At 43.9% G+C, this 22,275-nt stretch overlaps 2 protein-coding genes across 4 annotated transcripts in view; both read left to right on the forward strand.

Moving 5' to 3' along the window:
• The window catches only part of vars2 (valyl-tRNA synthetase 2, mitochondrial), a 32,617-nt gene extending 28,597 nt beyond the window's left edge, over positions 1 to 4,020 (forward strand). The window contains 4 exon segments of the mRNA XM_070438315.1: positions 608 to 812; positions 1,490 to 1,692; positions 1,778 to 1,927; positions 3,077 to 4,020. Of these exon segments, the coding sequence (XP_070294416.1) occupies positions 608 to 812; positions 1,490 to 1,692; positions 1,778 to 1,927; positions 3,077 to 3,166 (648 nt within the window). The 3' untranslated portion in view covers positions 3,167 to 4,020.
• Positions 4,021 to 5,842: 1,822 nt separating this feature from the next.
• mgat1b (alpha-1,3-mannosyl-glycoprotein 2-beta-N-acetylglucosaminyltransferase b) lies at positions 5,843 to 21,317 on the forward strand. 3 transcript variants are annotated; one of them, XM_024136051.2, is made up of 4 exons: positions 5,843 to 6,518; positions 7,150 to 7,222; positions 13,698 to 14,995; positions 19,409 to 21,317. In XM_024136051.2, the coding sequence occupies exons 3-4, from the start codon at positions 14,129 to 14,131 to the stop codon at positions 20,108 to 20,110; spliced, it is 1,569 nt and encodes a 522-aa protein (XP_023991819.1). In that variant the 5' UTR covers positions 5,843 to 6,518; positions 7,150 to 7,222; positions 13,698 to 14,128; the 3' UTR covers positions 20,111 to 21,317. The 3 variants fall into 3 exon arrangements, with proteins under 3 accessions (XP_023991819.1, XP_023991818.1, XP_023991817.1); XM_024136050.2 differs by lacking the exon at positions 7,150 to 7,222; XM_024136049.1 differs by lacking the exons at positions 5,843 to 6,518; positions 7,150 to 7,222 and adding an exon at positions 7,229 to 7,325.
• The last annotated feature ends 958 nt before the right edge of the window (positions 21,318 to 22,275 follow it).

Below are 22,275 nucleotides of genomic sequence, written 5' to 3' on the forward strand. Positions count from 1 at the left end.
AAGTTTTCATAACTGTGACCTTAATTGCCTACCGTCTGTAAGCTGTTAGTGTCTTAACGACCATTCCACAGGTGCATGTTCATAAAAAATGTTATGGTTCATTGAACAAGCATGGGAAACAGTGTTTAAACCCTTTACAATGAAGATCTGTGAAGTTATTTGGATTTTTACGAATTATCTTTGAAAGACAGGGTCCTGAAAAAGGGATTTTTTTGTTGTTGCTGAGTTTATGTAGATACTAATCGATACACATACACACACTCACTTTATACCCATTTAGCTATAGACTTAATGAAATCCTATTGGCTATAGAGCTGTGTGGATCATTACACTTATGAGGCTTGGAGACTTAGAAAAAAAGGTGCTATTTAGAGCCTAAAATGTTTCTTCGGCTGTCCCCATAGGAGAACCTTTGAAGAACCATTTTTGTTTACAGGTAGAATCATTTTAGATTCCATGTAGAACCCTCTGGAACAAAAAAGGGTTCTACCTGGATCAAAAAAGGGTTCTACCTGGATCAAAAAAGGGTATCTTACGGGGACAGCCGGAGAACCCTTTTTTCTAAGAGTGTACTATGGTAATGTCATTAGTGCTGAGAAACTAATAGTCACTTCTGTGGTTTTGGTTTCTCTTCTTCCTTGTTTTTTTTTTACCTCTATCTCTCTCTCCGTCTTGTTATTCCTGCTCAACTTCCTGCCAGGCACACTGGCACTTCCCCCAGGAGGAAGCAGACTTCACTCTGGTCCAGGAAGTGGTGAGAGTAGCCAGGTCCCTCAGGGCCCAGTGTGGCATGACCAAGGAAAAGCCTGACAGTAAGTCATTGTCACATGAACGTCACAACTTAGCTCAACTGGATAGATGAATGTTATGTCTATTGGCCTGATATTGGATAAGTTGTTGTCGCAAACACTTTACTTCCTGGATCTCACAGATTTAGTAGTCGACCACACAGAGTTTTGACAGATGACCTATACCGGTGCTTTAATGTGACCATTGCATGTTCTACATGGTTATATAAGCTGAGTTGTATACTGGAGAGAACCTGATTTGAAATCTGATCTATGATATGTAGCATCCCTCTGAAAAACTKATTCTGTCTTGTGAACGTTATGATCATCATGTAAACAGTGTTCTGTCTCCGTCTGAGCATTACTGTATACATTAGAACTAGATGAACCAGTGTATTCACCCTGGCAGGGKCATTTGATTTCAACTGTACGTCATAACGGTGTCATAATATAGTCATCAACGTGACAAAGCCTTCATAGAAATAAGGATTATGTTTCCTGTCTGTTCTAGTGTAGGCTGGACTAAAAAACCTGATCTAAATATGGTCAAATTATCGACCATCTTTCTGACAGACTATTTCATGGCATGATTCTCTTTAGAATGTATATGAATGATATCATAATAATGATTATTATTAATCATAATCATATATACTCATTAATCATGTATACTAATAAATCYCATATCCTCTGTGTTCCAGTGTGGGCCGTGTGTTCGCCCAGCCAAGCCCAGATCCTGCTCCACTTTGGCCCTGCTGTACGGACCCTGGGCCGAATCACCAAGCTCCACCTCCACTGTCCTCAGGGGGCCGGCTCCCTGTCCTTCCCGTCGGCTCCGCCTCCCCCTAAAGGCAGTGCTGTGGGTGTGGTCGACCACTCCTGTCAGTTACACCTCAATGTTCAGGTAATCTTCCGGGTTAGGTGTAATCGCACAGATTTCTAGAAATGGTCAATTGTAATATGGTACTGAGTTMTTTGCCTTCTTCCAGGGCGGTGTGAATGTGGGCAAACTTAGTCTCCAGCTCTCCCAACGCAGAGAGAAGCTCCTCTCTAAACTGGAACAGTCCCTCTCTCGAACCCGTGTGCCAAACTACTTAGAGAAGGTTCCGGAGCGAGTGAGGGTAGAGACCGAGAACAAGGTAAGATATAAAAACCTGGGAAGTGGGTGCATGAAATGTTGCACGGGTGTGTGTTTGTGAGATGAACGGGCCAATGACAGAATGCCTCACACACTCACTTGCCACAGTCCCCGGTGACCAACACAACGAGCTATATGGCATGTTGGGAAATCTCCCTGGATGATGGGACTTTTAACTCAGTTTGCTCGTGTTATTGATCCTTGTTTTTGTAATCATTGCTGATGCTTGTGATGATAAAGTACTACTGACTCTAGTTTATTTATTTCACCTTTATTTAACCAGGTAGTCCAGTTGAGAACAAGTTCTCATTTACAATTGCGACCTGGCCAAGATAAAGCAAAGCAGTTCGACACATACAACAACACAGAGTTACACATGGAATAAACAAACATACAGTCAATAATACAGTAGAAAAATAAGTATATATACAATGTGAGCAAATGAGGTGAGATAAGGGAGGTAAAGGCAAAAAAAGGCCATGGTGGCGAAGTAAATACAATATAGCAAGTAAAACACTGGAATGGTAGATTTGCAGTGGACGAATGTGACAAGTAGAGATAGAAATAATGGGGTGACGGACCTCTAAATATTAAATAGATTTACCATTTTAATTCAGGCATGGAAATCACGAGTTCGGTAGCTGAGCATGACATTTTTAGTATGTGTAGTATGGGACATTAGATAGTCCAGTATTTGCAAACCATAGAAAAAAAAACATGTGCATGATCTCACAATAACAACCTTTTGTATTTGTCACGTGAGCAAACTTGCTTTCATCCTGTGATCAAATGTGTTGATGTAAACTGGGGCAAGCTGGAGCAAAATGGCCGACATACCAGCATGTCTACTGTTTACATCCAAAATGGCATCCTATTACCTCATAAGGCTCTGGTCAAAAGTAGTGCACTATATAGGGAACAGGGCTCTGGTCTAAAGTAGTGCACTATATAGGGAACAGGGCTCTGGTCTAAAGTAGTGCACTATATAGGGAATAGGGCTCTGGTCAAAAGTAGTGCACTATATAGGGAATAGGGTGCCATTTGGGACAGAAACCATTGATGAAGATGTTCTTGAAAGAGACGTTGCTTTGTATTTCTGTTAAATTATCCGCCTTCATTCTCTCCCCCACAATGGAATGTATCTGTTTAGATATCAGCCTTGGAGCAGGAGCTGAGGAACATTGAGGAGCAGCTGTCAGCACTACAGGGACCTCCGAAACACAACTCTGGTCAAAATTAGTGTACTATGTAGGGTTTTTCACTAGTTCCCACAGTCAAAGTTATTTTTATTTTTTTAAATGCACATTTTTGTTTTCATGAATTTTTTACGATAGCCAATTTATTTTAAGTTGGGGTTAGGCATAAGGTTAGCAGTGTGGTTAGGTTTAAAATCAGATTTGAAGAAGATACATTTTAGAACTAGGCGGGGTTAACTAGTGATGACCACTGTGAGGAATAGGACCCTGGTCTAAAGTAGTGCACAACGTAGGGAATAGGTCCCTGGTCTAAAGTAGTGCACAACGTAGGGAATAGGTCCCTGGTCTAAAGTAGTGCACAACGTAGGGAATAGGACCCTGGTCTAAAGTAGTGCACAACGTAGGGAATAGGGTGCCATTTGAAACACAGTCACAGTGAGAGAGGACCTCCCTCTACATGGACAACTTGACTGTCTACAGTGTCTGTCTGCAGGGCTTCAACTCTGGATCGGACATATCAATCATGGACTAACAGGTTTCCTGCCATTGAACACCAAGAACTGCAGGCCCTGGAATAACTACAGTGGTGACCCTTGCTTGGAGTCAAGCCCCCCAAGTTCTGAGCAAAAGTGTTTTAATTGAATTATATATAAAAAAAAAAATTACATAAAAGGCTATAAAACACCAGAAAATCAGCTCCAAGTGATGTTAATTTTGGAAATGTGTTCCAAAGTATTCCCACGTATAATAGAGAGATGTATGTTATCGTATACAAATGTAAGCAAAGGTTTGACATGTTTGTTTTAGTCAAATATTACACAGAACAAAAACATTTATGCAACATGTAAAGTGTTGGTCCCATGTTTCATGAGCTGAAATAAAATATCCCAGAAATGTTCCATGCGTACAAAAAGTTTATTTCTCTCGAATTTTGTGCACAAATTTGTTTACATCCCTGTTAGTGAGCCTTTCTCCTTTGCCAAGATAATCCATCCACCTGACAGGTGTGGCATATCAAGAAGCTGATTAAACAGCATGATCAATACACAGGTGCATCTTTTGCTGGGGACAATAAAAGGCCACTCTAAAATGTGCAGTTTTGTCACACAAGACAACGCCACAAATGTCTCACATTTTGAGGGATTGTACAATTGGCATGCACGACTGCAGAAATGTCCACCAGAGCTGTTGCCAGAGAATTTAATGTTAATTTCTCTACCATAAGCCCCATCCAACATAATTTTAGAGAATTTGGCAGTAGGTCCAACCGGCCTCACAACCGCAGACCACGTGTAACCACGCCAGCCCAGGACCTCCACATCCAGCTTCTTCACCTGCAGGATTGTCTGAGACCAGCCACCCGGACAGCTGATGAAACTGTGGGTTTGCGCAACTGAGCTTCCTAGTTCCGACTAGCGCGGGATCGCTAGCAGTGTGGTGAAGGTTAGGTTACACTCCCCTTGTCCTAAGGGTCAAAAATGACCCACCTTCACTAAACCCCTAAAATAAAGCAGTTTAAAATCACATTAATTAGATCAATAGTCGAAATGGGCGGGGTTTATGACTGTAGCAACGACACTGTATCCCTGAAAATCGGATGCATCCGGTTGTTGGCAACTCCGTTAACAGTTTCTAAACTCAGAGGCACAACATCGCGAGACTTCCGGAAATGCAAATGGTTTGAGAAGAGAACCATTCTTCCTTAGTTGTTAATTTTCTCGAACTCTAAAGGCAGAACCTATAGATTCGAGCAAATGTCTTAAGTAGTTGAACACTTCGTGCAAGTGACACACGTTTTCATTTTCGTCAAAAACAACTATATCGAATGCGTGGCTTTGATTTTTGACGGCATGCACAGTTCGGCCTGAGACGACRTTCAGACCCTGCCGTGTTTGTACGCATGAGCTCAGCAAGACAATTTCGCCATGGAATCCCGAAGGGTGATAGGCAGAAACTTCTTCTCCAATAGAAATCCCCCATCTTCGTACTGTACTGTCAAAGATTTGTATAACTAAACCAAGATAGATCACAGCCTGTCGTTTCCAAAGGGAACAGATGAGTCATAGTGGGCAGAACAAGRAAGGAGGTGGGCAGAGCTAGCGAGATCCAATTGTCCCGTTRTAGCAAATATCTGCATATTMCCATTAGGAAACACTTACTCCTGAAATGCGCGTGTGCAATAACTCAATTCGACTTCCTAAACAACGCGCATTTTAAAAACTTTGACAATAGCGGAAGTTTACAAGTCTCAGTCCACTATATTCATAACAMATTCTAGTTTGGTAAACAGAACTGTATTGAGATCAAATGTTTAATCGATTAGAACATTTGCAGAATGTAGGACAAAATCCATCTCGTTCCATCTTCTCCCACTGGGCTTCCTCTCACTACCATATTTGGTAKTGAGTGGAAACGCCAAACGGATGCTTCATATTTATACATCCAGTGAAATCTGTCTCATTGTTCGGTGGTACTGTCTTTGGCCTACTTGCTTGCTGACCAGTCACAACGGGGGTGTTCATTACGCCAATTACGTTACAAAACGTTCCGTCTGTTGCGAAATGTTTTGCAACAGAAACCGTTTACTTRAAATTGAAAACATTTTCCAACGAAAAAAAGGTAGGTCTCTCCCCGTTTTACTTTCTTGCTGTTTGGTTCTTAAACGARAAACGGTTTTCGTTGCAAGACGTAATGAATACACCCCAGATAGCAGAAAAATTGCCAATTTCGCCGGAGCGCCACCGCCCTTATGACGGTTGTCAGGGCACTTTGTTGCTAGGGAAAATTGTAAAGGGGATGAGGATGAAAGCGGAGGTTAGAAAGGATACKGCTTTTGTCAGATTAACGTCAAATTTGACTTTTCGCAGCAGGMTAGAATTTACGCAGCAAGTAAAGAGAATTAAGGTAAGGAAAAGGGTTAGGCTTAGGTAAAATTCAAAACAATACACTTTTGCCGTTAATTTGACAAAAGCTGGATCCCTTCTAGCCATGACTAGGTTAGGGGGCTTGGCCTTGCTTAATGAGTCAATCCGGAAGTAGTATGGAGCGTGTAAAATTCGGTGGTGTCAAATGAAAAATACTGTGAAGAGCCAGTGAAACACACATACTGGCTTGGACAGATTGGTAGGAGAACAGTGGTGAAAAGGACGATGCATATTGCAAGTCTCGGTGAATTCCTARGTTGATAAATAAATCAATTGAACACATCTAGCTAAATGTCGGATCCAAGAAAGAGGGGAGGAAATGGGGACTGGACATGCTGTGAGGCACTGACACCGGTGGGTAAAACGAAGAGGGTTTAAAGTGAGAGTGAAGCCGATCAACTGAAACCATTCGACATCCAAGCTGGCTTTCCAGATAGCAAGCTACACGTCCTACCGGGGCAAATTACAAAAGGTGAGGTGGAAATTGTACTATTGCTTAGCTAACGTTAGCTGTCTGAAGCTAGCTTGATCAATTTGACTTGACTTACCTAGCCGTGAGCTAGGTCGTTATGGAACTAGCTAGCTAACATTTGATTTATGAAAAGCTCAATTGCTTGGTTGGCTAGCTAGGATGTAAGCTAACTAACGTCATTAATATGGAGCTGTTCACAAGTATTGCAATTTCCAAACATTTAACTCAAATTGTGGTTGCAATGGTGTGCAGACATTCAGTTTTGGTCATGCAACAAAATTGCAAAATAGTTGTGGAAGTTGGTCAACGTCTGTTATTCAAACTATTGTAGCCATTTTTTAATATTACATTGTTAATTTTGAAATTACGTTTGCCAAGTTGTTGTTGTGTAGTTGGCTAAAATGCCTCTTACAGGCAAACGATAGTCGAACTACAATGTAGCGAAGTGACACGGATACAGTTCAGTTGTCTTGACTGGCTTCAACTTGCTTTTCTTAAATACTGATGACCAGTTTTGTTTAGTAGACAACTCTTCTAAGACACATATTTACTTTAATAACAAACCTGATTCCAGCAAGGCTAGTCTTTAGTTGAACTTCGACCTTCTAATTTTAGAGTTTTAACCTACCAGGTACTTACACGTCTCAGTGACAGAGGGAGGGAGGAAAAGGAGGTTGGCGMTTCAAATGGCTCTGTTCTTGACGGTGAGCAACAATTCCCTCCCATTCCTCCCACCCCCTTCGTCGTCCTTTAAACTTTCTGATGTGTTGAAAGAGATACTTGGAGAACTAGACAGCTCTGCTTCAGGTACCGTAGAACAATACTTTACACCCTTTGGCACTTCCTTTCAAACCTGACTTTCTCCTTTGGCTTTTGTGTAACTTGTCTCTTAACAATGCTACCATAGATTGTTAAGTTATTGCCCTCTCCCTCTTAATTGTTTGTCCTACCCACAAGTCTATGCTGTCTACTCATCTGTCCTCGAACCCCAAAACATCTAGTGAAGTACCTCCTTTTTTCTCTTTCTTTGCGTTTTCCCTAAACTGCTTAATTCCGTCGTTCACTCACCCTATAACTGTCTAGTGTTGCAATCCTACCATGTCTAGGCTACGTGTTTAAAGCCATGTGTTTCTGATGTAATGTTAACATTGTGTGTGTTCTAGTGAGGATCAACTGGAATAGATTTACTGTAGCTCTTGGTGAAATGGGTAGATTAGCCTCTAACTCTGTTGAATTTGTTGCCGTTTTGAGCACCCAGGAAATGAGAGGCTCACCAATTAGCTCTCTGATATACATTTCCTGAAAGTCAAAAGTAAATATAGTCCTTTTAGCCTAGCTTTTCAACCGTGAACATATGGAGTACAGATTTAAAYTTGGTGTAGAATTCAGTAGCACATTACTCAACCAGACCAGGACATCCACTCAAAGTTAGTTTGTACTTAGTCCGATTGCAATGCTTACAAGATTATTGTTATCACCTGTAATTGGTTTAGACACCTTGAAAGTCTCCTGTTAGGATATACAGTGTACTCTCCCTCCCACCCTGGACTCAATCGATCCCCTTATCCAAGTCGATACCCTTCTCCCAATYTCTATCCGTCTGCTAGATATAATGTTGTCAGTAACTGTTGCGCGTCATTTCTATCCACGTCAAACTTGGTGTAAAACCACGCCCACGGGTAACCTAGCAACATTCAAAGCCGCGCTGATTGGTCAGAGTTCGGGACGTTCGCTGGGAAGAAGTAAATGCGCGTGAGCGAGGAACAACGCTCGAGAGAAATCCCCGCGAACGGGGAGTTTTCTATCGCCCGTCGTGCCATGTTTCGTGGCCTCGTTTGAATTGAGTTAAACTAAAAAGGCAAGTAACTCTGTAGATAGCTCCATTGAGTCACTATTACTGACAATGTTAGCTATATATTTGCCCATTCAGCTAAAGCMAGTTATACAGCATCTCATTTAGTTGCCAACTACCACAAATGTCATATAGGTAAGTATCTCAAAACACTTTAGATAGCTTAGTGTGGTTAACGCTAGKCGACGCACARTACTAGACAGCTTCAACTGACACMTTTCATGATGMCGATGCTATCCATCTGGTTAGGATGGCTGAAATTAATTTAGTATTTTATTTAACCTTTATTTAATCAGTCACTAAAAATATACATAGTTTAATGCATCTTCATAACCAAATTCTGTAAAATGCGAAGTATGGATGTCAATGTTTTTTTGTTTTGGTGGGGTTCCCCTCTCTGGCGTTCTTCCTCCTTMACTTCTCACTCTGACCAATCAGCACGGCTTTGAATGTTGTTAGGTTACCCGTGGGCGTGGTTTAGCACCAAGTTCGATGTGAATAAAAAGGACGCACCTGTTCCCCCATGTCTCTCTGTCTGCTAGATACAGTGTTCTCAGTACCCGTTCCCCCATGTCTCTCTGCACTCCTGTTGTAGGCCTAGAGCTTGTTGTAAAATATCAGGGCATGTCAGGATGTAGCCTAGGCTAGTCTGATGATGTGGTCAGGACCTAGACCTGTTGAAAGGATTCTCTTGGATGTACTAAATAGTAAAATGTTGTCTGTGATATCTAGGCCTTATTTGATTGGATTTGACTTTTCAGTCATTGAAAGCTGTCCAAATATGATCCCTGACCTGGTTATGAGGCTTGGATATTATTTGGACAGCTTGTTGCCATTGAAATGCTCACTCTGCAAGTATTTACAATGTTCTAAAACCAAAAACATGGCACCAMTTGTATGTTTGAGTCTCTTTAAATCTTCAGCATATTGATTTTGTGCAGTGCTGTCTTCTCACAAACCCATTTATTAGGTTMATTGTCATAATATTTGACTGAATAATAGTGAATAATGAATCGTATAGCCTATTTCTTTACTTCAATTTATTTAACTAGGCAAGTCAGTTAAGAACAAATTCTTATTTGCAATGACGGCCAAACCCTAACCCGGATGATGCTTGGCCAATTGTACGCCGCCCCTTGAGACTCCCTATGACGGCRGGTTGTGATACAGCCTGGAATCGAACCAGGTGACGCCTCTAGCATTGAGATGCAGTGCCTTTGACCACTGCYCCACTCYGGAGCCACAATAATCTCAGGACATAAAACAAATAAACTTTAACAGCTAATATGTACCAGGGGTGCGACACGTGGTCTCTGCCTGTCATACCAACTGGTACGTTGGTTTATGACCTCATGTTATTGACAACAAACCCTGTTAAAACAGATTTTTTAAAGTATTTCTATCTGAATAAAACTTTAAAGCTTTTTAAATCTATGCCAATAATCAGTGTGATATAGACCCAGTCATCCAGGAGCTGGGTATTGGGATTTACCATGCTGGGTATTGGGATTTACCATGCTGCGTATTGGGATTTACCATGCTGCGTATTGGGATTTACCATGCTGCGTATTGGGATTTACCATGCTGCGTATTGGGATTTACCGATGCTGCGTATTGGGATTTACCATGCTGCGTATTGGGATTTACCATGCTGCGTATTGGGATTTACCATGCTGCGTATTGGGATTTACCATGCTACCTAAGACTATTGAAATCAATCAAATGTATTTATAAAGCCCTTTTTACATCAGCACATGTCACAAAGTACTGTACAGAAACCCAGCCTAAAAGAGATGCACCCCAAATTCATCTGTTGAAATAGTGCACATTCTGTCCCTCTGGTCCCGAACTCTGTCCCGGCAGACTGACTCCATATGCAGGTTTAATATATTGTTAGGGGGATTCTTAGGCAGGAAACGGCTTCCATTGTTTGGGGAAATTGGGGGTGCATCCCAAATTGCTCCCTATTCTGTGCATTACTTTACACCAAGGCCTATAGGGTAGTAATGCACTACTTTAGACCAGGGCTTATAGGGTAGTAGTGCACTACTTTAAACCAAGGCTCATATATTCAACATAGGACATTTGGGTGCACGCAGGGTTTGATGGCAGCAGCAGGGTGGAGTTATAAATAGAGGTGTGTCATGAATCTTAACGACGTAAACAATCTAGTTTTATGCTCCTCATCTGGAGATACCTGCTGGTGGTGAACCATAACGAGAGGTCCTACAGTGTCCGATTCCCAGATGGCATCCTATTCCCTAATGTACTACTTTTGACCGGAGACCATAGGACTCTGGTCAAAGCAGTGCCATCTGGGAAATGCTCCATCTGGGACTCGGTGTGTTTTGTGTTTCCCAGAAGGCTGAAACTGCCATCTCTTTTGTGTTGTTTGTTTCCAGCAACAAAGACAACATGAGAGGGACCAAAGTGATATTTATTAAGGGCTGTSTATTAGCTTTGCGTGTGATCCAATCAAATATTATTTGTCACATGCGCCGAATACAACKGGTGTAGTAGACCTTACCGAGAAATGCTTACTTCAGTCAGCTCCTCAGTCAGGACTACTGTTGCTACGGATGCTGGCTGGTATACACTATATGACTAAAAGTATGTGGACACCTGCTTGTGGAACGTCTCATTCTAAACTCATGGGCATATGGAGTTGGTTCACGCGTTGTAGAACTCAATTCTTCTGGGAAGGCTTTCCACTAGATGTTGGAACATTGCTGCGGYGACTTGCTTCTYTTCAGCCACGAGCATTAGTGAGGTCGGGCACTGATTTTGGCCGATTAGGCCCGCAGTCGGCGTTCCAATTCAACCCAAAGGTGTCCAATGGGGTTGAGGTCAGGGCTCTGTGCAGGCCAGTCAAGTTCTTCCACACCAATCTCGACAAACCATTTCTCTATGGACCTCGCTTTGTGCACGGGGGCATTGTCGTCATGCTGAAATGGGAAAGGGGGATGCCTAGTCAGTTGTACAATTGAAATGTGTCTTCCGCATTTAGCCCAACCCCTCAATCAGAGGGGTGCGGGGGGCTGCCTTAATCGACATCCACGTCTTTGGCGCCCGGGGAACAATGGGTTAACTGCCTTGCTCAGGGGCAGAATGACATATTTTTACCTTGTCAGCTCTGGGATTCYATCCAGCAACCTTTCAGTTACTGACCCAACGCTCTAACCACTAGGGCCTTCCCCAAACTGTTGCCACAAAGTTGGAAGCTTAGAATCATCTAGAATGTCATTGTATGATGTAGATTGTCCTTCACTGGAACTAAGAGGCCTGAACCATGAAAACCAGCCCCAGACCATTAGTCCTCCTCCATCACACTTCTCAGTTGGCGCTTTGCATTGGGGCAGGTAGAGTTCTCCTGGCATCTGCCAAACCCAGATTCGTCCGTCGGAATGCCAGATGGTGYAGCGTGATTCATCACWCCAGAGAACGRGTTTCCACTGCTCCAGAGTCCAATGGCMGCGAGCTTTACACCACTCCAGCCGATGCTTGGCATTGCACATGCTTATCTTAGGCTTGTGTGTGGCTGCTTGGCCATGGAAACCCATTTCATGACGCTCCCGACAAACAGTTCTTGTGAAGGCTTTGTTTCCAAAGGCAGTTTGGAATTCAGTAGTGAGTGTTGCTTCAGCAATCGGCATTCCCGTTTAGTGAGCTTGTGTGGCCTACCACTTCACAGCTGAGCCGTTGTTGCTCCTAGACGTATCCACTTCACAATAACAGCACTTACAGTTGACCGGGGCAGCTCTAGCAAGGCAGAAATATGACTAACTGACTTGCTGGAAAGGTGGCATCCTATGACAGTGCCACGTTGAAAGTCACTGAGCTCTTCAGTAAGGCCATTCTTCTGCCAGTGTTTGTCTATGGAGATTGCACGGCTGTGTGCTTGATTTTTATACACCTTCAGCCACACCCGTTTCTGACAATCGCTGAATTCACTTATTTGAGGGGTGTCCACATACTTTTATGTGTGTGTGTGTTATCTCATGTTAAATGATTTGAATAGGGATCCTCTGGTTACTGTTAACAGGCTTTTAAAACCTCCATGGAATAGAAAAGGATGGTATTAGCCTAGGTTTCTGGACATTAGGCTAACAGTTGGGTTCAACACCAAACGCCACGACAACAGTCTGCAGAAGTACTTCAGCTTGAATTTGTGCTGACAGGATGTCCTGTGACACTTGAGCCCGACGGGGTCCTGTTTTCCTGTGGAACTCGGCGACGGGTCCCTGTTCCCCTGTGTCACTCGCCGACGGGCTGTTTCCCTGTGAACTCGGCCCGAACGGGGTTCCTTCCTGTGGACCATCGGGCCGACGGGTCCTGTTCCCCTGCTGAACTCGGCCTCGCGTGGGTGTCCTTCTCCCTGTGAAACTGGGCCCGACTGGGGTCTGTGTCCCCGGTCGACTCGCGGCGCCGAAAGTCCCTGTTCCCCTGTGAACTCCCCGGGGACCCGACCGGGGTCTGTGGTCCCTCTGTAGTTACTCGGGCCGACGGGGGGGTGGCCTGTTTCCCCTGTGACACTCGGCGCGGCCGCCCTACCGTGCGACGGTCCTTCCCCTGTGAACACTCGGCCCGACGGGCTGTCCCGATTTCTGTGCCCTGGCCTGACAGGCCTGTCGTGGTGACACTGCCGACGGGGTTGTCCTGTTCCCGTGTGACACTCGGGCCGACGGGGTCCTGTGACACTCGGGCCGACGGGGTTCCTGTTCCCTGTGACACTCGGGCCGACGGGGTCCTGTTCCCCTGGTGAACACTCGGGCCGAAGCGGAAGGTCTGTTCCCCTCGACACTCCGAGGGCCGACGGGTCGTCCTGTTCCCGTGTGACTTACTCGGACCGACGGGGGTTTGTTTCCGCTGTGATACTCGGACCGACGGGTACATAATATAGTTAATACATTCCGCTGTGCAGTGATCTTAAGAAGGGCTGTTCCCGTACTGAACCTCACAGCGTGATTCATTAGCACGGACCCTGAACAGAGTTTTACAGTTTGATTCATAGGCTCAAAACACACCAATAGTTTTATGGTGACACTGGTGAGCGATGAAGAGGCAACAGCCACAAGATTCGTGGTTGGACCATCTCCTACTGAACAGTTTGGGTCGTGTTCTGATTCTGCTCAATGACGGTCAGCGAATTTCTAGATGATATAACTCCAGTAATATCCTGATCTGTCCAGAAATCCACTCGTTTTAGTCAAGAAGGCACTGATGTTTCGGATCCTATAGTGCTTGTTTATGTCAGACTGTTTCACTGATAGWAAATTTGAAATGTACTAAATTAATGCTAACATACTTTATTATTTTCTCTGTTTCAGGATGATGGCTGAGGGATAACGTCAAGGACTGTCAGCCCCTCCACCCCAACGTGACCCTGGTTATCTTACCCAAACACCCCTTTCTTCTCCCCCTGTTTTTCTCAATTTCCTCTTGCCTCAACTCACTCTCCTGTCCCACTGTTTCATGGAGGAGAGTCAAACCGATACAACAACACACTGGGTTAATACTCACGTCTCTACAATAGAGGTTCTGGATCATTCTCCTGTCATGTTATCGATCAGACTCAATGATTGGATGAGCAGTAAGGATCACGTGATCAGACCACTGTTCTCTCCACCCTTATTGGACGTCTTCTCTTTCTCATCTTTGTGATTGATTTGGACCCTATTGGCTGTTGTCATTTCAACTCTGTCCCCCCTRCGCTGTTTTCTTTTCCTCACTGCAGTCTATCCTCTGATGRCATTGGGCCATGGTTCGCAAGAGAGGTTCCTTTATCTTGTGTGGAGCTTTCCTATTCGTCGCCTGCAATGGCTTGCTTCTCCTTTTCCTTTGGGGACGGCCTCCCATTGGTCGATTTGGGGAAGGGGGAGGGGCTGAGCCAGGGGGAAGGGAAGAGTGGGGAGTGGCCAAAAGAAAAGGGGGTGGGACTAATCTGGCTGGTGAGGTGATCCGATTGGCCGAGGAGGTAGAATCGGAACTCGAGACCCAGAAGGAACTTCTGAAGCAGATTCAGAGTCACAGGTCACTATGGGAAAAGAGGAGAGCGATGAGAAGAAGACAGATGGATGGAGGGAAGGTAGAAAATAAAGAGGAACACAAACCGACGCCACAGTTGCCTCCAGTACCGCCAAGGGACGATTCAGAGAACAAGGACCAAAGTCAAGAAAAAAATAAACAGGGATTTATTGTTGCAGCAGTCCCAGACCTTAAAGTAGACACACAACCGGACAATGACATAAAAGAACTGAACTACACCAAATTGGAAGTAACTGTCACCAGCCCACAAGTTGTCATTCCCATATTGGTTATTGCCTGTGACAGGGTGACCGTGAAAAGGAGTCTTGACAAATTGATCCAATACCGCCCCTCMGCAGAACTCTATCCAATCATAGTTAGCCAGGACTGCGGCCATGCTGAGACAGCTCGCGTGATTGGCTCATATGGCAGTCAGGTGACCCACATTAGCCAACCAGATCACTCGGACATCCGGGTACGGCCGGAGCACAGGAAGTTCCAGGGCTACTATAAGATTGCCAGACACTACCGGTGGGCCCTCAACCAGGTGTTCAACACACTCTCTCACTCCACCGTAGTGATCGTGGAAGATGACTTGGAGGTAAGTGAACAGTAACTGAAATCTATACACCACTGTCTGRATGCACTGTAATTGAGGAATGGATTTAAAGTGCAGCTCAGTCTGAATGTCTTGGACTCATTGATTTAGAAATGTATGAGTTTCTGGTGACTTGCATGCAGCTCAATATAAGTATCTAGTAGCCTTGCTTGTGGCTCATAGGAGTCTTTCTCCTGTTTTCTGTAGCGTGAAGCACCTTGATGTACAGTACACCCCCTGGACAGAACACTAGTGTATCGCAGGGCATTGAGTCCCATTTTTACAGCCTTTGGTATGACTCGGCTGGGAATCGAACTCCCAACCCTCAGGTGCGGACACTCTAACCACAAAGCCTGTTGGTCAGTTTAGTATTCGTATAAAGCAGCACTAGATTCATCAACGAGGCCTACAAGTGATGAATCCACTGCTGTTTTTAAAGTTACACGCCAACATCCAGCCCTGGCGTTATCCCAGAACCGCCATTTCTTTAAGGYAACGACGACCCTGTGGCCTACAACAAAACATGAAGTGCTCTGTTTGCAGCACTGAGCTTTAACCCCCCCCCCCCCCCTGCAACAGGGGAATATGCCTTCTGTCTGCCTGCTCAGCACGTTCCATAGGGTTATATGGGAATGTATTTAATTCCATCTGGCTCACATTTGACATTTGGGATAATGATGATAGAAGTTGATCCTAAAATGTCCCTCATTTGCACAGCACTTTCATTGGGATAACCTAAAACAGCTTTTGCATTAAACATTTCGTAACATTTCGTTTTATGGTCTCACAACAGTAGTTTATTGGTCTAGGGCATGTATTCCCAAACTAGGGCAATGCTGTTGGGGGGTATGCCAAATAAAAATGTGATTAAAATAATATTTAAKAAATAAATCTTCACATTTTCAAATAGTACATTTATATTTTCCCACGGGGCTATACATTTTTGATGAGGTTTTTTTTCTCGCCTGAGTAGCTTCGTTTCACTGCCAAAAATTTAAATTCAACCATCTAAAGTTGAGCGAAATAACAACACAATGTCAAATACAGGTAGCCTAGTCAAATAATTAACATCCAATCACATTAACTGTTATTCTCTCGCGGGAAACCTTCAGTCTTGTCCAGACATTTTTAGGAACGAAACGTGACAATTTGAAAAATAAGCCACGGGAGTTTTTTGAGCGAAAATAAAGACAACTTTCGAGTAGGAAGACGTATAAAAGCAACAGATACCATTAATAAGAAGGGGCTAGAAGTGTCTTATATGGTGAGCTACCGAGTGGCTAGGACAGGCAAGCCCCATACTATTGTGGAGGACTGGCTAGGACAGGCAAGCCCCATACTATTGTGGAGGACTGGCTAGGACAGGCAAGCCCCATACTATTGTGGAGGACTTAATTCTTCCTGCTGTCACGGATATGGCTGGGACAATGCTGGGGGAAAAGGCCCAAAAAACAATACAATGACTTCATCAAACAACACTGTTTCACAACATGGCAGGAGATGTGTGCGAAGGAGTAATTGTTTCAAAACAAGCCAGTGAATTTTATGAGTTACAGCTGGATGAGTCAACATACGTGGCGGGCCTGGCACAGCTCCTGGTATATGTCCATTATGTTTATGGGGGGGTCAATTAAGGAAGACATCCTCTTCTGGAAACCAGGACAGGATATTTTTTTAATTACTGGACAGCTTTGTGACATCAAATGGACTTTGGTGGTCAAGATGTGTTGGTATCTGTACTGATGGCGCAAAAGCCATGACAGGGAGACATAGTGGAGGGGTAACACGCGTGCAAGCAGTTGCTCCCGACGCCACTTGGGTACACTGCAGCATCCACTGAGAGGCTCTTGCTGCCAAGGGAAAACCTGACAGCTTGAAAGACGTTTTGGACACTACAGTGAAAATGGTTAACTTTGTTAAACCCCTGAACTCTCTCGTGTATTTTCTGCACTATGCAATGATACAGTGCCTTGCAAAAGTATTCACCCCCTTGGTGTTTTTCCTATTTTGTTGCATTACAACCTGTAATTTAAATTATTATTATTTGGATTTCATGTAATGMACAMACACAAAATAGTCCAAATTGGTGAAATGAAATGGAAAAAAATTACTTGTTTCAAAAGATTCTAAACAGAAAAGTGATGCGTGCATATCTTTGCTATGAAGCCCCTAAATAAGATCTGGTGCAACCAATTACCTTCAGAAGTCACATCATTAGTTAGATTGCACACAGGTGGACTTTATTTAAGTGTCACATGATCTCAGTGTGTGTGCAATTTGAGAATCTGTGGTATGACTTAAAGATTGTTGTACACCAGCGGAACCCATCCAACTTGAAGGAGCTGGAGCAGTTTTGCCTGGGAAGAATGGGCCAAAATCCCAGTGGCTAGATGTGCCAACCTTATAGAGACGTACCCCAAGAGACTTGCAGCTGTAATTGCTGCAAAAGGTGGCTCTACAAAGTATTGATTTTGGGGGGGTGAATAGTTTTCCACGCTCAAGTTTTCAGTTTTTTTGTCTTATTTCTTGTCTGTTTCACAACAAAAATATTTAGTATCTTCAAAGTGGTAGGCATGTTGTGTAAATCAAATGATACAAACCCCCCCAAAATCAATTTTAATTCCAGGTTGTAAGGCAACAAAATAGGAAAAATGTCAAGAGGGTGAATACTTTTGTAAGCCAATGTAAGAGCTCTTTAATAGTCCTGTACCTCTTAGCTCTTTGTCATGTCCCACGAGCCGGGTTGTGACACTCACTCATTCTTATGTTTAAAAAATGTATCATGGTGTTTGGCAGGCTTACGATGATGGCAAAAACAACATTTGAAAGTGCGCTGACCCTGGTGCTAGAGGGGGTACGCAGCTGGAGGTTGAATGTTTGAAGGGGTACGGGACAGTAAAAAGTTTGGGAATTACTGGTCTAGGGTAATTACTGGTCTAGGGTAATTACTGGTCTAGGGTAATTACTGGTCTAGGGTAATTACTGGTCTAGGGTAATTACTGGTCTAGGGTAATCACTGGTCTAGGTTGTAGTATTGGGTCTAGTGTGACCGGTGGTTAGCCACAGTAGGCTTTGTTCTGTTTAGGCCCAGTAAAGCCCATCATTGAGTCATTTAGCAGGCGCTTTTATCCAAAACTACTTAGTCAAGCAGGAATACTTTTTTTGTATGGCTGGCCTTAGTGGGAATCGAACCCACAATCCTGGCCGTTTAGAAGCGCCATCCTCTACCATATTTAGATCACTAAACTGACCTCAAGCCAGTAGATGAACCAAGGAGGACAGAGAATGGTGCACAGTAGGGACAGAGCGAGTGMACATCTGTAATCCGCGTTTGCGTTCCCAGTTTAGCAGATTTGAACAGATTTAGTGGATTAACTACTTTGACACCCGGCAGAGTGGGGTGTGAAGACAGACCCCCTCCATCCTGCCCCGCTCATCCCCCATCAATTCAGACCAAGGCTGTGTCCCAAATGGCATCCTATATACTGCAGCACTATCTTTTAAACAGGACCCATAGGGCTCTAGTCAAAAGTAGTGCACTATATAGGGGATAAGGTTCTATTTGAGACGCTAGTCAAATGAAACTGCCAACTGGCTGAACAAATGGTCTGGAAACAAACTGCATAGGCAGAATTCGTCATGAGTTACAGGAAATTACCAAAACAACAGAGTTGTTACCATGAAAGGGAAAGGGGGATACCTAGTCAGTTGTACAACTGAAATGTCTTCTTCTCTTAACCCKACCCCTCTGACTCAGAGAGGTGCGGGGGGGGCTGCCTTAATCGACATCTACGTCTTCAGCGCCCMMGGGACACGAGTCACCAGTTAAAAGCTTCCAGGCTAGACTTTGCTCCCCTAAATCAAACATTGAGAAACTGAGGGGGAAAATGTACTGGGAACTGTGTCCACTTATGTAACRGTTCCCGCAGTTGCTTTTCTACATATTGTGACTACCAACCTGAACACACATTCATCATGTTTGCTTTGGTTAGTCATTTCATGTTGACATACTATTGACATTGTATTAACCAGATAGCCCAACATTTTGAACTTCTCATTCATTGGGTGTTTATCAAGCCTGCTCAAGTTCTTGTTCTTTTGTTGTTGTTATTAGGCTTGTATTGCATGGATTCGTACTGCAGATGCAGTTTTCACAGCCAGTTGATTGTTGACGAGCAGAAACAAACATGTTTGGTAGTGTTGGTTATTGTTTGGCATTACAATGAGTGACGCATAGTTGCCATGATATCACAAACAGATCTGGGACCAGACTACAGCTTCCATAATTCCATAACAAATAGTGGTGCAGGATATATAATGAATAATTCATTTTATAACTGGAAGGACAAACATACAAAGACAAGTTATCCTACTGTAAAACAGATGACTGATCCAAAGCTTCTCTGTCCCYTCCAGGTGGCCCCAGACTTCTTTGAGTACTTCCGCGCCCTCCACCCCATCTTGACCTCTGACCCAACCCTGTGGTGTGTTTCTGCCTGGAACGACAACGGCAGGGAGGGGCTGGTGGACCCTGGGAAGGCTGACCTCCTCTACAGGACAGACTTCTTCCCGGGGCTGGGCTGGATGCTGCTGAAGGACGTCTGGGCAGAACTAGAGCCCAAGTGGCCCACGGCCTTCTGGGACGACTGGATGCGTCACCCCGAGCAGCGTAAAGAACGCTCCTGCATCCGCCCAGAGATCCCCAGAACTATGACCTTCGGACGCAAGGGTGTCAGCTTGGGTCAGTTCTTTGACCAGTATCTGCGTTATATTAAACTCAACACTGACTTTGTGCCTTTCACCAAACAGGATCTGTCTTACTTGATGAAGGAGAASTTTGACGTGAACTTTGTGAAGGAGGTTTACAGCGCCCCCCTGGTTAAAATAGAAGAGCTACAACAAGGGGGAGGTTTGAAGGCAACAGGTCCATACCGGGTGCAATATTCCAGCCGGGAGAGTTTTAAAGTCATGGCCCGTAACTTAGGGGTTATGGATGACTTGAAATCGGGGGTTCCCCGTGCAGGTTACAGGGGCGTGGTCAGCTTCCTGTCCCGTGGACGACGGGTCTTCTTGACCCCGCCTGAGGGATGGACAAAGTACAACGTCAGCTGGAGCTGAAAGGTTCGGACAGGACGTAGTGCGAATGTTATCGAAGACGGACTCGACAGAGAGGAACACCCTCTCAAACCAAAGAAAACAAAAACAAGGTCACATGAAGGAACGGAAGCTAAACCAAACAGACAGGCTTGGTGGGTGAAGGGATTTGACATATGGTAGAGGTAGGTTGGGTGGAGGAGGAGTAAAGGAACTCCTTGTTTTATGAGCGAACCTGAATGCAGTGTGACACAGAGCACAGCCCAGCGGGGTGAAAACACAGTCTCTCAGAAAGTAAGAATCATTTAGTGCTTGGTTGTTCTCCTGCTAGAGCTCGTCTAGGAAAGGTTTGCTTCAACACAATGTCTTAAACTGAATCAAAAGTTTTGGACAACCACAAATTTGATTACATCAATTGATTGGGAGGCCTCAGATTAGCTTTTTGTCTTGTTCCCCGTGTCACCAGGTCTTTTAAAGGAGAGGCCAAACCCCTCTCTGGTCACATCTCAAATTGCACCCGTTTCCCTATTTAGTGCACTACTGTTGACCAGGGCCCATAGGGAATAGGGTGCAATTTGGTACAGCCTATGTCTACATTCTACTTTAAAAGAACTTGCAGTATTCTACTCACTCAAAGTGAATGAATATGAGGTCAAAATATTAGTTAGACTGGTATTAATTGAGTATTATAAATATGATTGTCTAATTTGGTTTATTCACAAAATAAACATAAAATGGTTTTTTGGGGGGGGGAAAGGCTATTTTGGGAAATGTATTTTATTTAGCTATCTTGTAAATGGTTTATAAAGAGKTCATTCTTCAAATGGGCAGAGGTTCATACATTGCCATGCAGCGCACCAATTTAACACATTGTATGTGACATCCTGTTGATGTTGGGTTTATCCCAAACGGTACCTTATTCCCTAGAAAGGGAAGAGAGCCATTTGGGACMCAGATGCTGACTATACTTGAGCCCTTTCCAAACGAAGGGTCAGTTGTAATTCCATGACATTCAAACGGTGGTATTCTACGGTTCGGTTTGTTGAAAAACCAATGATTATGATTGTTTAATATGTTTTTTRCCCATTTACATGATGGGTGATACATTAATGTACTGCTTTTAGTTCTGGGGGTGATTGATTCAGATGTCCTTATGGTGAAAAAAAAAAAAAAACACTGCCTGACCGTGTTTATAACTTTAATACGTTACAAATAAAACTGACTATTTTGATATTTGTCCGTGTGTCTTTTGAGTATCAGCAGTTTTCCAGACTAGTGAGCTAACGGCTCTTAAGTTTTATTGTTCCTGGTTCTTTTCCCATTTGTGCCTGTAACCTCTGTCACAAATGGCACCCTATTCCCTATATAGTGCAGGACTTTAGACCAGAGCCCTATGGAACTATATATATATATATATATATATAGCACTACTTTTGACCAAAACCCTATGGGCTATATAGGGTGTCATTTGGAACGCAACCCAGTCTAGGTTACTCCAGTCCACTCTTATCCTCTTGACTTCCTGCTCTCTCTTGCTTCATGTTTCATAAACAGTATGGTCTGATCACTTTACAATCCAGATTAGAAGAGCCTAGAGATCAATTGAGGTGCCTCAGCAAGCAGATTAAGACTAACGGGCCACGGAGGACAATATTTTAAGACTATTGGCCGACCAACTGTGTTGAGAACTACAAGGATTATGTCCGTAGTCTCTCTGGGCCATCATTTCAAATCAAGCTGGAGTCAGAGGCTAATATGCCCAATAGATGAGTTAGTACATTTTATATGAAATAATTTTTGCTTTCTGTCAGTTACTTATAKTATAGGTTGGCAATGGACAGACCGGTAGAATTTTGAGCATCTGCCGGCCTATCGTTACCACTGAGCAGAGTACCTGCCATGAATTGTAAACCAATTTTACATCTAGAAACGGGAGATAAGAGGGTGATCCCTGTAACACACTGCGCTGAAAGCAAAGTGTACGAACGGCCCCGCACTGCGCCAACAATCTGTCTGGTGAGGTTTCTGCTTTAGGCTGTAAGAGCTACTGTACTTTACCTTGTGTAGCAGTCGGCATGACAGTCTGATCTAATGTGTAGCAGTCTCCGTGACAGTCTGATCTAATGTGTAGCAGTCTCCGTGACAGTCTGATCTAATGTGTAGCAGTCGGCATGACAGTCTGATCTAAT

This window comes from Salvelinus sp. IW2-2015, unplaced genomic scaffold, assembly GCF_002910315.2.
Source record: "Salvelinus sp. IW2-2015 unplaced genomic scaffold, ASM291031v2 Un_scaffold762, whole genome shotgun sequence".
NCBI lineage: Eukaryota > Metazoa > Chordata > Actinopteri > Salmoniformes > Salmonidae > Salvelinus > Salvelinus sp. IW2-2015.